Here is a 16301-nt window from a genome sequence, read left to right on the forward strand (position 1 = left end):
ACTAGTATAATAAAGCAAAATGACATATAATTCATGTGTATATTATTATATTACTGCTATACTGACACTAAAAGTTGCTTGCAAAGTAAATCACTCCTGAAGAAGGCTTCACAGCCGAAACATTGTGTTTTCTCTCTGCTCTTTTCAGCATGGAATAAACCTATTACTTGTTCCTATAATAAGACTATTTAAACATGGGACTGGGGGACAGGGGGCTCAAACAAAGGACAAACAGCTGTAAGAAATTTGGCTCAGGTTGAAAAAGACATCAGTCAGTCGGAGTTAGAAGAGAGCAATGCAAGACTGGAGAGCTGAAAACTAAACTACTGAAGGTAATGTGTAAATACCAAAACATGAGATTGGTAATAAGGAATATTCAGCAGCAACTTGTAACAACCAATTCTGATACTTAGAGGGTAAGCAAATCTGGTTAACAGAGTGATGGAGATTAATTTAATATTATTAACAAAAGGTCGTAAGGAAGCAATGTATATAAAAAATAAAGAATAAAGGCAAACAAACAATACAAATACTTCTGGCATTTTCTGGCATCACTTGTCACTTGAATGTGCTAAATCCTTTCCAGTTGCAAGGAAAACAGAATCTTCCCACTATCATGCTGCATGTCCTTACCAGTTTTCAAAACCAGACTATAACATTATTACTCCTGACACTGTACACTTTCCTAACCTGTCAACCTCAGACAATACCAAGCTTTTGAAATATTTCAGTTAGAATTAATCTGTCCAAGTGTTGAAAGAAATTACTGGAATTTGAGATGTTATCGAATACAAGCACTTTGTAACCCTTCCATATAAGTGTCATGTCTGTCAATAGTGAGCGTATGTTTTTGCTATATTAAATCAGAAAGAGAACCAGTGGAAAATCAGACAAATGATATAACGAAAATTCAGCTTTAGGCCGAATAATTTTTGTTACATGGTGTCTGATATATCATTCCCAGTTCTGAAACACAGAGTGCAAAAAATACTGTAATTTTCCTCATTACCTACATCATCCAACCTTTTCAACAATGAATATTCACCCATCAATTTTCCAACCACTTCATCCAATTCAGGGTTGTGGAGGAACATACAAACTCCACACAGACAGCACCCCAGTTCCAGGTTTGAACTCAGGGCCCCGGCTCTGCAAGGCAGCAATGCTAACCACCGCACTACCATCCATGAAAAGAAAATGTAGAAAAATACTTTCTCTCCTCCGGTGTTTAAAGTTTTGCATTTTCTTTTTTACTTGCATAGAAGCCTTTTAATATATATTTTCATGATTACTTTATAGAAAAGAGTATCATTTTACTCTACAAGGACATAGTTGTTACTTGTACCTACACAACATGCTTTGAAAAGTCATATCATTAAGCAATAATAAGCAGTGTGTTAATTTAGTTGTTAATGTGGTTTTGCTAAAGTGGCCTCCAAAAAATAATGAAGAGCAGAGATCTAAATAGAACATTTTTAAGCATGCAATTAGCTTGGTAGAGAATATGGCCTATTTAGACTTTCAGAAAACATTTCTCTCATCTGGAATTTCTCCTGCAGAAATGGCTGTACTGAAGTTGTTTAGAACACTGTCTGAGCTAAAGGAGGTCCTTCAAGACATAAAGGCTTCTTTATTTTATCTGACATTTTGGCACCAATTAGGGCTTCTTCTGCTTTAAATAATATATAATGCCATTTAGAATTCAGAAGGGTTCATTTTGAAGAGATGTTAATACTGCCCTTTCTATCTCTTTTATTAAAAGATGACAAAGATCCCACACTTTGTGTGGGCTATTGTCCCTGACTCTTTGATTTGCTCTGCCTCCTAGCTACTGTAAAGCCAAGGTTCTGTCAGAATGGCAGTAGGTCTATATGACCAGATTACTACACCACAATCAGACAAGCTTTGTTAAAGGGAGATGAGTATCTGATACTGATAAGTTCAATGTCTCCTATATATTATACATGCAGATACAGATATCGCTTCCCCCTATGCTATTCTTCCATTGAACACTGAGAAGACTTTTGACTTGATCAGGAATAGTAATTATTATTATAAAACTTTTAATAGTTTTATAATTAATTCTTTTTCATTTTTTAGATCATGAATTTTGGTTCAGGTTTCATTAACATGATTAAGTATATATGTCGACCCTTCACTAATGTGGTGAATAGGCAGCAAGTGCTCACAGGTATTTCTAGGAGACAATTGTTTTGGCCCATTTACAACTATCGTTGAAGTTATTAGATTATTATATCAGTCAAAAATGTACTTGTTTCTATTAACAATAAACACTCCATATCACCCTATGCTAAAGATACACTGTTGTATCTACGGTATGGAATGTGGCCCAATTCTATCTTGTGCCTTAGCTTCTATGTTTTTTTATTGATTTTGGTATTATATCAGGGCATAAAATGAATTGGTCCAAGTCTGCATTAGTGCCTTTCCATTTTGGGATGGAGAGAACTAGTTTTTCTGCCACCAAACTCCTAAAATGCAGGACCCTGGTACTGTGATATAATTCTCAGAGCAAGCTGTCAACTTGGCTAACATTTTTTTTAAAATGTAAATGCTGACTTGAAGAGATGAACGCATTTTCCCAATCCTCTTCTTGCTCACATCTCCACAATAAAATGTAATTTGTTTCCTTGTTGGAAACAGTTTTAGTTCTATGATTCTTATTGTTCCATCTTAAGCATACAGGGATAGACGGCAAACTCTAAATACATATCTACAGTAAAGTGATCCCATGGTACAGTATATGTTCAACCCTGCAGCCAAAGAGGTCCACAAGGTTTTAGCTCTGCCAAGCTCATTTTTTTTCCCAGTCCTTTGTTTTCTTAGAACTGCTTCATTTAATCCCGACACTTCTGTATCTTGGCATTCACTTGAACACTGTCTGGTTTCCCTTTAAGACATTGTAGATTGTATTTTGGGTGTATAATTACATATTTATCTGCAATTAAGGATAGACTTCACTTGTTCCAAGACTTCTAATCTCAAAACAATCTGATAAAACCCTGGTACCTCCTTTTTTCATTTATTTCTCCATTCTACCATGTGAGCCTATAGTGTTTAACAGACCCAATGTTTAATCTGGATTTGGTGGAAAAACAAAGGAATAGGCTTTCTTTATTAATGTTTTCATGTTAGAGGTTTCATACAAATATTCAGGAGCTGTTAATATTTGGAATAGGGATTTGAACATTACAGATGAAGAAACTTTCAGGGCCAGTATAAATTTGGCTTCCAAAATCCATATTGTTTAAACAATCTACTCAAACTTTATTGTCCCAGGGACAGAACTGTGGAGGCTTACTGTGCTGTTGCCGACATGGTTAAATAATCTCTGACAGTCTGGTATGGAAACTCAGCCACTCAGGAGACAAAACAGCTGGATAGAGAGGGCCACACTGCTTCAAAAATAATTGGCTGTGACTTACCATCTGCTTCCATATCCACAACATGTTTAAATGGAAAAACCCTGAAGATTATCAGTGAGCACTCTCACCTAGCTTCTCCCCTGTTTGCGCTTCTTCCCATGGGAAGAAGGCTAAAATGTATCAAATCCAGAACAAAGTGGTTCTTGAAGAACACCTACCTTGAGAAGATTCGCTTTCTCAACACAACACTGTTATAAAAGTATCTATGGAAGTATTTATTGGCAAATGTGTGGATTCTATCTTCACTGTAATGTAGCATCATGTTGTATTCCGTATATGATAGTTGTATGTGTGTTATTTATTATTTTTCTTTCTCTTCTTGTATTTGTTTTTGTTTCCCAGGAGGTTTTGTTTGGCAATAAAGTTGACTTTCATTGTAGAATACCAATATTGCAGCTATCTAATCTTATTTTAACGTTCTTTATTTTATAAACCATTCATTGTTAAACCCATTAAAAATAAGAAAGCTTTAGGTAAAGTGCAAAATATAAGACTAATCCTTAAACAAAGTTATGTGAAAACAATCTTTCCTATATACAAGTCTTAAAAGCACAAAGAGAGTACTGAGGCAAAATTACTTCAGACTGCAGTGAGGCCATTAAAAGGCTTACTAAAGGGCTTACAAACCTGTGGCACACAAGACCCCTGCACTTGTGAGGTTGTTACAGACTGACAGCAGATACATAGATAATTTACAAAGAAATAGGATAAAGACATAAAACTTAAAACACAATAAATGTATTGCAATCGTAAACCAAATTAATTAATTCTATAGCTGATAAACTTTATTAAGGTAATTAAATTCCTATTTTAGGTGTATTGATGAAGCATTAAATTAAGCCTAGGTCTTGCATCGGATGCATCTCATATATTTGGGTAATATTAGAGAACACCTGAATGCCCTGAATATCCATATGCAGGTTTGAAATAATACATTCTGTACAAACAAATCAAGAGTTTACTTTTTTAGAATAATTTAATACAACAAAGCAGCTTCTCATATTAAACCAGTACTTGTCAAATCTGCCACAAAGTCACCAGCTACACATCAGGCATTAAAAAGCTTTCCTCGTTCATTCAATCAACAGTAAAAATCTAACTGAGCATTGTGGCCTGGGTGCTCAGCACACCACATCACTCATGGCAAGTATCATGTTGGCACACAATGACAACCACTGCTACCACTTTGGTTTTACAACAAGAATACAAGAGGACTCAGACCTTAACATTTAGGGCTGGGTAGACACCCAGCAACCAATTTTTCCCCTGATAAGTGCAAGATAATAGATACAAGGTACAAGTGAATCTGAAGTATTAGACGCGTGTCACTGAGCTGGAGGAAGCAAAATGTGAGAAACAACTATGAGTATATGAGCAGACTCATAACGTTCTTCAACTAGACTGTAGGATAAATATATGTTTTTAAATATATTGCTAAAATTAAATCGAAGAAAGTCATGACAAAATCATACTGTTACATATACTAATATAGTTACACGTCAGAATATCCAGTTAAATTGTGACCACCGTGTTACAGGAAAAATACTGCTGCACCAGAAAAAGTACAAAGAAGAGCAACCAGACTTATCTTTGGCCTGAAGCAAATGTCATATTCAGACAGCATAATGCAACTGAATAAATTTAGCACAGACTTTTGCTTCGAGTATTCACAATCCGTAAAGGCACCAACCACTCAGTAGACCCCTTCAAGGTAAACAGAATCACAAAGATCCAGGAACACAATTGGAAAACTGAGGGCCATTTAAGACCAAAAAAACAGGACACAAAGCTTTATGAAGAGGGTTGTGGCAATCTGGAACCAATTTCCAAAACAAGTGGATGTAGCTTATTCCACAGGAAGTCTAAGGACAATGAATCTAATACTGAATTCTAAGAACAAAAAGCTACTATGTGGAAGTGCACTTAAAACCAAGAACAGAAGGCTGAAGCAAAAGTACGGAAGTAAGCCACATAGCCATGTTGTTGGAGGCGATACCCTGGCATCTTTAAGGAAACTACTTGATAAGATCCTTGGATCAATTAGCGTCTGGCCAAACGGCCCATTCTCATTTGTAACCATTTTTCTGTTCTTACATAGTGGTAACAAAGTTCTTTTTGGGTGTATCAAAAATTGCTGAAGACAACATTCATAAAGCCAGCTTCTTCTCACCAAATAAGGGAGGAAAACTATAAATGCCAAGATGGGAAGAAACAAATCTTGACTGGACTATCTACAACACACTTGGCAACTACTGAGAGTCATTGTGAAGATCATCCAACCTCAATGGATGGACTTGATCAACTTGTTAGCTCTTTTACATAATCCTCTTCATCTGTTTGATTAGCTTATAAAACAGTTTGATTAATAGCCATCAGCAACTCTCTCCACCTGTTCTTACCTGCCTATCTGGAATGTGGGCTCTGTGGCATAGACCATGCCGGTGAATCCAGTGTGCTCAGTGATATACGGAAGAGCCATCATGCAATGGTAATTGGAGATAAGGATCACATCAATAGTAGATAGGTCCAACAACTCTTTCTGTGGTTGAGAAAAAAAGTATAGGCAGTATCACCTATTATGTTTATTTCTATAAGGCAGTCAAATAAGACTCATTTTATACAATGTATTCATGCATAAAGCACATCTCTATTAATTTATTGTGTTGGAACATTAAAAAAAACTATCAAGGTGGGGACCTGCTATTTACACAAAAATAATAACTGTAATATTTTATTACAAATATTCCTTGGGTTCTACCTTTAAACATATTTTAGATATTTTTGGGGACATGATTTACCTGAAGCTTACAACTTTTCTTAATGAAAGTAGAGAAATTGTGGTATGGAGTTTGGGTTATGCTACAGTACAGGGTAAATTCTGAAATGTACAATTAAAAGTTAAAAATATCTGGATTTTATATATTACAAAGGACTAGAATATGACAGGAGAAAAAACAAAACTACAGTTCTGCACCTCAGGGAGGCAGAATTCTGGAAGAGAGTCCACAAACACTCTGCCTGCACATTCCTTCAGCTCCTGAAAGACAGAGAGGATGGAGGTTATGATGATGCAATTTTCCCAACTCTTCCTATCACTAAATGATCCACTAACTTAAACTTTAAGTTAAAGTCCAACATCCAGACTTTAATGTGCATCACTGTTAAGATCTATCTTGTACATAATCAAGTAAGCTAGTTTTCCTGTAATTATATGTGATAATTGTTATAAACTCTGAACTCTATGTATTTTCTACCTGATGGTAATAGAAAAACTCCTCTTACTGTTTTAAGGCAATTTTAATAGAAATCAAATCGTGCAGAGATCCGAAACATTTTCATTCCAGTTGAGCTCTGATATGTCTAATTTGGCTCAGCTGGATCAATCTTGGATTTTGAAAGTGGTGCTGGGCTGATGTATGGGACAAAGCAGAGAGGGCCATTTATTTAATGCACGTTTGAAAACAACAAAATGATTCACTTAATTTAAAACAATTATCATTATAATTGTTTGGCCGGTTTTCATACAAACAATCATAATGTAAATACTTAAGAATACCAATAAAAAAACTTTAGAATCATCTTATATAAAACTAGAACACCAGTCTATGCAAAGATAAAGCTTCATAAATATTGTAACGCAACGGGGGCTCGGGCGGGCGCCCTTGCCGCATCTGGTCGGCCCCTGCACCCTCGGGGGCTCGAACCCGGGACTTCCGCGTCTCTCTGCAGCGACCTAGCCCCGTGAGCCAAAGAGAGATCTCTCTTTGGCTCACGGGGCTAGGTCGCTGCAGAGAGACGCGGAAGTCCCGGGTTCGAGCCACCAGTCGGGATGGGGCCGACCAGATGCGGCAAGGGCGCCCGCCTGAGCCCCCGTTGCGTTACATTGGTGTCAGAAGTGGGATGGGATAGCCCTTCGCCGGGGACGGCGATTTAAGCGGGGGAGAGTGTAACGCTTACGGCCGACAGGGCGCTGTGTAAGAGCCGGCGTACCAGAGCGGGTGACGTCACCGCCCTTCCCTGTGATAGCAGGACCACAGCTACTGGGCTGTAGAGAGATCTCTCTTTGGCTCACGGGGCTAGGTCGCTGCAGAGAGACGCGGAAGTCCCGGGTTCGAGCCTCCAGTCGGGATGGGGCCGACCAGATGCGGCAAGGGCGCCCGCCGGAGCCCCCGCTGCGTTACATTGGTGTCAGAAGCGGGGTGGGATAGCCCTTCGCCGGGGACGGCGATTTAAGCGGGGGAGAGTGTAACGCTTACGGCCGACAGGGCGCTGTGTAAGAGCCGGCGTACCAGAGCGGGTGACGTCACCGCCCTTCCCTGTGATAGCAGGACCACAGCTACTGGGCTGTAGAGAGATCTCTCTTTGGCTCACGGGGCTAGGTCGCTGCAGAGAGACGCGGAAGTCCCGGGTTCGAGCCCCCGAGGGTGCAGGGGCCGACCAGATGCGGCAAGGGCGCCCGCCCGAGCCCCAGTTGCGTTACAATATAATATTTGTAAGTTGTGTCTTGAGCAGGTCATTTCTACAAACCATTTTACATTATTATTTTGTTTTCTACAACCACTGTGGAGGTGACACTTCATGTGAATTCAACTGTGTGATGTTTATAGGTCTCATTACCTTTTCCAACAGAGTGTTCCCATCCTTCGACACCCAGCCAGGCAGCCTGGACAGTCTTTGACTAGGAGACAGAAATATATTAGGGTTTACAGAGCACTGTAAATTATATAGTTGTATACAACAAACTGTCCCATTGACTTACCCCCAGAAAACAATGTAACCTCAGCATTAACTTCTCAGTCCAGCTTCATAGGCTTTTCCTGTATTTTGCTATTTAGAAAAAAGCTACATTTCTGGTGCGTGAGGAAACATGCGGAGGAAGTATTCTGGCTTTAATTTGCTTTTGAGCTCTTTCTTCACACAGCTGTACAAGCTGAAACACCAGAATATATCAACTATTAATAACACTATCTGGGCTTCTAAAGCTTTTCTTCTTGCTATAAATAACAAATCTCTTAAGATCAACAAACAATCCATTCATTTAAGGCTCTCTGTTGGAATAAACATCTGATGAATAGGACAGACTAAAATAGAAGACAGTGATGTCTAGTCTTTCAAAAACATGTAAAAGTACAGGTGTGTCCTTATTTTAAATTGTTTCTTAAATCTTTAACAAATGTGCTTCACTTCAGAATTATTTCACTGAGAGGTAATACTTACAAATACTTTTTGTAAAATTTAGTCATTCAGACAGAATTACTAAATGATGATGACAAATACAGCATTAACTGTAGTTTAATATAATTAAGTCCTATCATTAACCATTGAGTTGTTATATGTATACTGCTGGGGAATTTCTTAAGTGTCTCTGCTTCTACTCTACAACTTATAGTCATGAATTATCTAATGACTGCACAATGTAGGCTATTACTTTTAACACTAATTTAATAAGACATGCATTCCCTCAGTGTGTTGTTTAATTTAATATCAGGCAACATGCATGTTAAATGTAGCAAGGTATAAATGAAGTGGAAGTTATACTAGTGTTGATTGATTGATTCATTAATTCCAAGTTAATTTAACTTAATAAAATATGATTTGGTGAAATAAAAATTGTTCACTTATCCCAAAACTGCTGTTCTATATTTCAAAACAATAAACACTACAACATTTGGAGAAACCCAATATCAGACTTTGTTAAGAGCCAGCAGCCATGTCACCCTCCAACTCACAACTGGCAACACACTGGGGGTGTGAACCCTGCAGCCTATGTGGGTCTAAATGCCTCAGTATAGTGATAGGGACATTATACTGTAAAAAGGTGTAACCCTGGCATCCTGGCCAAATTTCCCCATTGGCCTTTACCAATCATGGCCTCCTAATAAGCCCCATCTATGGATTGGCTTCATTACTCTGTTCTCCTCCCCACTAATAGCAATGTGAGCGTTCTGGCGCACTATGGCTGCCGTCGCATCATCCAGGTGGACACATTGGTGGTGGTGGAGGGGAGTCCCCATTACCTCTTAAGTGCTTTGAGTGGAGTGTCCGGAAAAGCACTATATAACTGTAAGCTATATAACTGTACGTTTTATACTGGCATAATATTGGGATAAATCACAGCTAAAGAGTAATACATTAAAAATAATAGTTAATAAAAATGTTAGAAGACAAAATATCAAGCTTTCATGTTTGCATAGTCCACCCTAATTCATCCAATTTAGGGTCATTGGAGCGAGAGCCTACCCTGGCAAGCAACAGGCACAGGGTGGGATAAATGCTGGATGGATCTCCAGTCCGCCGGCAGGACATACACACTCACAGACTAGGGCTAATATTAACATACCAGTATGTCTTTGGACTAGAGCACCCAGGGAAAACCCATGTGAACACGGGGAGAACATACAAACTCCACGCAGATAGCACCCAAGGAACTAAACCCAAGGCCCCAGCACTGCGAGGTAGAAATTCTAATCACTGCACTATAATGCTGCCCTATTTTGTAATGCATTAATTAAATCACAAAATAAATGTCAGAGAAATCATTATTATGTTCTACCTAATGCAAACTACCCAATCTCTTCTCTTTTTGTAAACCAATTATGTATGTGATTTGTTTATTGATAAATAAAAGAATTACATAACTACAATATTTCCATAGAGTGACTCCAAACCTGAGCTGTAATTAAATTTAAAATACAGCACTAGAGTGCAAATTACAGCTAATGACTAGCGCGATTGAGTGGTAGTGATTACAATTCTAAACATTAACAAGGAACATAAACAATTTTTAAAGGTCTTGTATTTATAACTTTCATTGTCACTGCCATTAAACAGACTTGATTTGTATTATATTACAAAAAAGTAACATCAAGATTTGTGAACAAAATCAAGATCTATCATTACTTAACTAAACAAACAAATGTCTTTATGTGAAACAGGCACAGGGTGGGATAAATGCTGGATGGATCTCCAGTCCATGGCAGGACATACACACTCACAGACTAGGGCTAATATTAACATACCAGTATGTCTTTGGACTAGAGCACCCAGGGAAAACCCATGTGAACACGGGGAGAACATACAAACTCCACGCAGATAGCACCCAAGGAACTAAACCCAAGGCCCCAGCACTGCGAGGTAGAAATTCTAATCACTGCACTATAATGCTGCCCTATTTTGTAATGCATTAATTAAATCACAAAATAAATGTCAGAGAAATTATTATTATGTTCTACCTAATGCAAACTACCCAATCTCTTCTCTTTTTGTAAACCAATTATGTATGTGATTTGTTTATTGATAAATAAAAGAATTACATAACTACAATATTTCCATAGAGTGACTCCAAACCTGAGCTGTAATTAAATTTAAAATACAGCACTAGAGTGCAAATTACAGCTAATGACTAGCGCGATTGAGTGGTAGTGATTACAATTCTAAACATTAACAAGGAACATAAACAATTTTTAAAGGTCTTGTATTTATAACTTTCATTGTCACTGCCATTAAACAGACTTGATTTGTATTATATTACAAAAAAGTAACATCAAGATTTGTGAACAAAATCAAGATCTATCATTACTTAACTAAACAAACAAATGTCTTTATGTGAAACCGAAAATTAGATACAGCTTATTTTACTTGAAACTAACAAAACTATGAGTTTTGTCAATGAATGTTGGCCATTTTTTTCTATACTTCTAACCAAATCTTTGTTCATTCAAGCTCCAGGCTTTTAAAATGTTGATTTCCAAATAAGCATTATAATTATTTTACAAATGCTGACTGTTTTACTTTTTCTCCACTATTTGGATGTCCAGTTGTTTGCGAGGAATTGTAAAGTCTACAAATTAAAAAAAAACAACTAGATTGCACGCTCCAACAAATGTTCAGGGTCTTTGTTTAGAGTGGTTTGATTTATATAAATATCGCCATAAGAGAAGTGGGCTTTTCAGCCAACCATCAGATCACATTTTATCCTCTCAATCTAACAGCTTTGTAAAATATCTTGGCTTTCCTGAAGAAATCCAACCCTCTTTACTCATTCTCCACAAACAATTCACAAAGGAAAAAGGGAGAACATGCTAGGTCAACTTTATATTTAAAAGCTAACACTCACTCAATTTTGATGATGTTTCTGGGAAATTAAAATTACATAGAACAAGAAGAATATGCCAAATTCCTTTGTAAAACATCACAACATCATCACTTTCAATAGTTGCCCGTCCAATTCAGGGTCACAGTGGCCCTTCCAGAGCCTATCCCTGGAAGCACTGAGCACAAAGCAGGCTACACTCTGGATGGGATGCCAACTCATTGCTGGGCACACACTCCCAGTAAGGCAAGTGTTACAGAAGCCTGTGAACCTACCAGCATGTCTTTGGAAGCCGGAGCACCCACAGGAAATCCCCGCAAACACAAAAAATCATGCAAACTCCACACAGAGATCATGCCAGGAATTAAAACCCAGGACCCCTGCACTGGGAGGCAACCATGCTATATACTGTGTCACCGTGCTGTTCTTTGAAAAACGTTTCACCAATAACATGTGTGCATTTTACTATGAAGACTGTATTTTTATTTTTTGTTGTTGATGGTCTTACCTATGTACTAGAGGCAAAGGCAGGAAGTGCAGCGCTGATGTCATGTCAAGCCCACAGTCCAGCATGATGGTTGTAGATTTGAATTTGAGGACATTGCAGGGCAAGGTTGGATGACCAGACAAGCAGTACTACACAAATACAGAATAACACACATCATGTTTTTAAACCATGAGAGGCAATTGCATTTAAAAGTATTTATCAATAAGCTATGGCAGAAAAATGTTTTTTTTATGAGCTTCAATTCTTAAATTTAAATCCAACTACTGGGATATTCTTCCTTCTTTATTCTCACGACGTTAGTGATGACATACATGATAAAGTTGATGTATTACAGTCCATCAGACAAACTGGAACAGACATCGAACCATTTACAATTGATTACGTAAAAGAACATTTTTTTAAAGCGGTGAACAAATCTTTTCCTGTAAGTACAAAACAAAGTACAGAACAGTAAAATACTAAATTTGCTTGCAAAACATCATGACGTTGAACTGTACTTATTTTCATCGTTAAGCAACACTGTGCTATATAAAAATAATTACTTGCAGACGTGTAGCGCTTTATGAAAGGGACCGACTCCATCTATTAAAGTGCAGCAATTTGATTACACACAATAGATCATGTGAAGAAGTACGAAACTGCTTTGTCATCTGAATTAAAACAATTGCAGAAAGGCCAGATTTAAAATAAACCAAAACTGAATTAAACCAGGACACCAGGAGCTTAATACGTCAGGTTTTGCGTGCACTAGTCTTTTCCTTAATGCATATACTGCACATTAGTAAAGTGGTAAACATTAGATTATTTCTAGTCAACACGTGTCCAGCTTTTGTAAAATGTAACGTGAATTGTCCAAACGAACTTCAGTCACCTTTTCCTGCTAATAACATAAAAAACGTTCCAGTTTCTCTAAAGTTCCCTCATTCAACTGACCCATGCTTATTGCAGCCTGGACTTATCAACAAGAAATGAAATAACTTAATTGTATACTCACTAGTTTCATCCTGAATTGTTATGTCAGATGGCCTAGATGTACAGTATATATTTACAATCCCCACGCCAAATCTTTTGGATTTCAAGAGTCAAAGTTGATAGTTCACTTCATCATACTTCCTGTGATCACCTCCTCTGGGAGATGTAGTTTATTTTTTTAATTTTCACTGCCGGGTAGCTAGAGCAAAGGGTGAAAAGGGAACAGAACGCAGAGCGACGTGTGACGAGTGTTTCTGTCGGCCGCTACTTTGTAGTCCCGCTGGGAGTAGGTCCATGACGTTAACGGGAATTGTAGTTCTCGGTGGAAGCCTGTCGCTTCAGATTGAGAGGGACTCGGTTTTATACTTTGTGAGAAACTACGGTTCCCGACGAACCTCATTCTGCTTTCTGATGTTGATGTCAATATGGCTGCTGTCAGACAGACAAAGGCAAGTCAGTCTAGTCTCTGACTGAAATCAAATTAGAAGGAAAAGGACAGCAAGGGTTTCAAAAAATAACTCGTGTATGTTTTGTTTCGGTGCTAAATTCGCGGGATCACTCTAGGAATTTATTTGTATTCCTGTTATTAAATGGTGTGGTGGACGGAGGCCCAAGATAAACTGATAAAGGTAAGAATTATGTGTCAATATGCAGCGTCTGGATTAGTTTACACTGTTCGAATGGTATACAGGTCGAATTTTGATCAGGTGTATTTCAGTTTTAATGAAACGTGTATTGGTTGCCTGTGTACACTGACTCCGATCTGAACATAAAGCCAGGTCTTTTGAAACTGCAAAAGTAAACATGATTAACTATCATAAGTGTTATCAGTGTTATGCTTAGTGGGGGAGTTATCTTCAGATTTTTGTTCGCACAGTATGTGCTTCTCAACACAGAATGTCCTTTGAAAATGCATTGTCAGCTAGATGTTCATCACGATGCCATGTCTATAAAATGCAAACTAATTCGTATTTTGGGAAGAATAAGCGACCTGCATTTCTTCTGGATTATCAACTCGAAATGCAGTAGTCCTAAAATGATCCATAATTTACACATTTTTAAAGTGCAGCACGCTAGGTGTTGCAGTGGGTGGATGGTGTTTCTTACTCCAGCAGCCGTAAACATTGTACCCTGGGACGTGTGTTTATTTTGGTGGTGCAAGTATGTGGTAGCTTTTGGGCGGTGTGGGCGTTTTGGTGGGCTTGAAGTATAATGACGTAACTCATTTCTGAATGTTTAACGTCTGACCGAGCGGAGGTGTATGACCTGTAGTAGCAAATACTAACTCCCTAACGATTATCATTCATGTTCATCATCGTCCTAATAGTGTCAAGTATATTTAGTCTGACCTTGTTTATTGAATCAACACATTCTTTCTCAGTAATATATGTTAAAATTCATTGCTATAGATCAAGGGAATACTGAGTGGGCTGTACTACATTATGCATCATTTAGATGCATCAAAAACAGAAGAAAATTAAAGTTGTCTTTTTGAAATGAATTGGAATGAATCAGTTTTTGACTCGTTTTGACTCTTACATATCATTGTGACCATATGATAATTGCTCTGTACAGTACAAATTAGAAATAAATCTCAATGCATAGTGTGTACAGAATGGAGCAGTCATTGTACCTTTAGCAAACAATGTTGTGTTGTCTAAAATACAGCAGTAAGTGCAGAATTCTTCACTGATAACTGCGAAATCCACAGTTCTGGAAGTTTTGACATATGTGAGTGTTGCTAATTCTGTTTTGTTGTTTCTCTTTGTAGAACACTGTGAAAACTTTTTGTGTTCAATAATTTCCAGAGGTGTACTGGAGTTAGACTGTAAGATCAGAAGATAATGCAGTTAATGTTAGACCTGTTCAGAGATAAAGAGAATCGCACCATTTTACCTCAGTGTGGATTTGCATTTGTATCTTGAAGAAAAATCAGCATGTCTAGTCAGCCTTTCCTTTAAATGGCTGTCTGCCAAAGTGAGTCACGGGCCATATGCTCCACTTGTAAACGTGAACTTCTACAGGTATCCAGGCTGTTACTTGCCCCCATTTGGAGAACAAGTGGTGGAAAAAGGCCATGTTTGAAGACACTAACCCACCTTGATCTGAAATTATGATATCACATCTGTCTTGACCAATTGTGTGGTGCCATTAACAAATTGGTGCTGTGTCACTTCCCAAACTGACTGGCAGCAGTGTGTGACTTAATTCTTTTAGGTGAACTGTCATTGCATTTTGTCATCGTTTACCCTCTGTGATCTGGTCTGTGTCCTGACTTGAATTTAACTAACATATCTTCAGATATTGATGGGCAATTTCATAGGCACTGTCTATGCTTACTTTAATGCTTGTTGGATCATGTCACAAATGGGTTTCATGGGATTATATTACTCTTTACCAAGGCCATAATAAATAACTGTTCTCCTCAAAAATTACAGCATAGCGTTCTTTGCCGAAGTACATGGGTACCATTCTTAGCCAGCAGATCCCCTTACAGAAAATAATAACATTGCAAGACGTTACTTTAGTAGTTACAATACCATCAAAGCCTAAACTAGAATTCGGCAAGGCTTGGAAAATTCTTTGAAACTGGGGCTTTTAACCCCAATAAATCTCAAAGCGCTTTACATACAGGAGAAGACCCACTTCTTCTACCAGTGTAGCACAGTGCCCACCTAGGCAGCAATCATGTGCCAGCAGCTCCACTATATAGCAGTTCAGGGATTGAGTTGAGAAACAGCCTCACCAATTCAGTGAAGAGGAAAATTTAGGAAAGCCAGACTGTATGTGATCAAAGTCTACTTTAGACACCATTGTTAGCATTCCTACCTTTTCTAAAAATGTCATAGGATCTTTGGTTTTTGTCAGGACTTCTATTTCAAGTATCTGAAGGTCAGCAAATCCTAGAGCACAGTTGTAACAGGTACCCATACGGGGACATTAGTTTGGAAATTCTGGCCCAGAGGGAAAAGTGCGATCTATTCCTTCACCAATTCCACTTACAACAGCAGTCTGGTTTTCTTTGGGGTTTCCTATGAACAGGCTCAAACTGCATAGCTTCATATATCTGCCTAGAAGGCGACAATGCTGCTCCTTCAAGATAACAAAGGCCCTTACTTTATCAAATGCCATTATGTGAACATCCAGCCATAGAAGTCAAACCTTTGCTTTAAATTCCAGCAGTGGCACATGCATTACAACTCATTTTACAGACCCAACTGCTGTACTTGAGCACTATCTTCCAGGAGCAACCTGATTTTCCTCAGAAGCCCCTCACCCAAGT

At 38.1% G+C, this 16301-nt stretch overlaps 2 protein-coding genes across 9 annotated transcripts in view; one reads left to right on the forward strand and one right to left on the reverse strand.

Moving 5' to 3' along the window:
* ints9 (integrator complex subunit 9) overlaps nucleotides 1-13199 on the reverse strand; it is a 35176-nt gene extending 21977 nt beyond the window's left edge. The window contains exons 1-5 of the mRNA XM_088624795.1: nucleotides 13041-13199; nucleotides 12047-12174; nucleotides 8064-8124; nucleotides 6421-6483; nucleotides 5846-5985 (exon numbers count right to left, since the gene is read on the reverse strand). Coding sequence (XP_088480921.1) covers nucleotides 5846-5985; nucleotides 6421-6483; nucleotides 8064-8124; nucleotides 12047-12174; nucleotides 13041-13049 — 401 coding nt within the window. The 5' untranslated portion in view covers nucleotides 13050-13199. The remainder of the gene's footprint in view (nucleotides 1-5845; nucleotides 5986-6420; nucleotides 6484-8063; nucleotides 8125-12046; nucleotides 12175-13040) is intronic.
* Nucleotides 13200-13229: 30 nt separating this feature from the next.
* LOC148674567 (homeobox-containing protein 1-like) overlaps nucleotides 13230-16301 on the forward strand; it is a 35691-nt gene continuing 32619 nt past the window's right edge. For 4 of the 8 annotated variants that reach the window (XM_088624799.1, XM_088624800.1, XM_088624801.1 and 1 more), the window contains exon 1: nucleotides 13230-13647. The gene's annotated coding sequence lies outside the window, so the exon portion shown is untranslated. The remainder of the gene's footprint in view (nucleotides 13648-16301) is intronic. The other 4 variants (XM_088624803.1, XM_088624796.1, XM_088624798.1 and 1 more) reach the window with 4 other exon arrangements.

The sequence above is a fragment of the Lepisosteus platostomus genome, chromosome 3 (assembly GCF_059453375.1).
Source record: "Lepisosteus platostomus isolate fLepPlt1 chromosome 3, fLepPlt1.hap1, whole genome shotgun sequence".
Taxonomy (NCBI): Eukaryota; Metazoa; Chordata; class Actinopteri; order Semionotiformes; family Lepisosteidae; genus Lepisosteus; species Lepisosteus platostomus.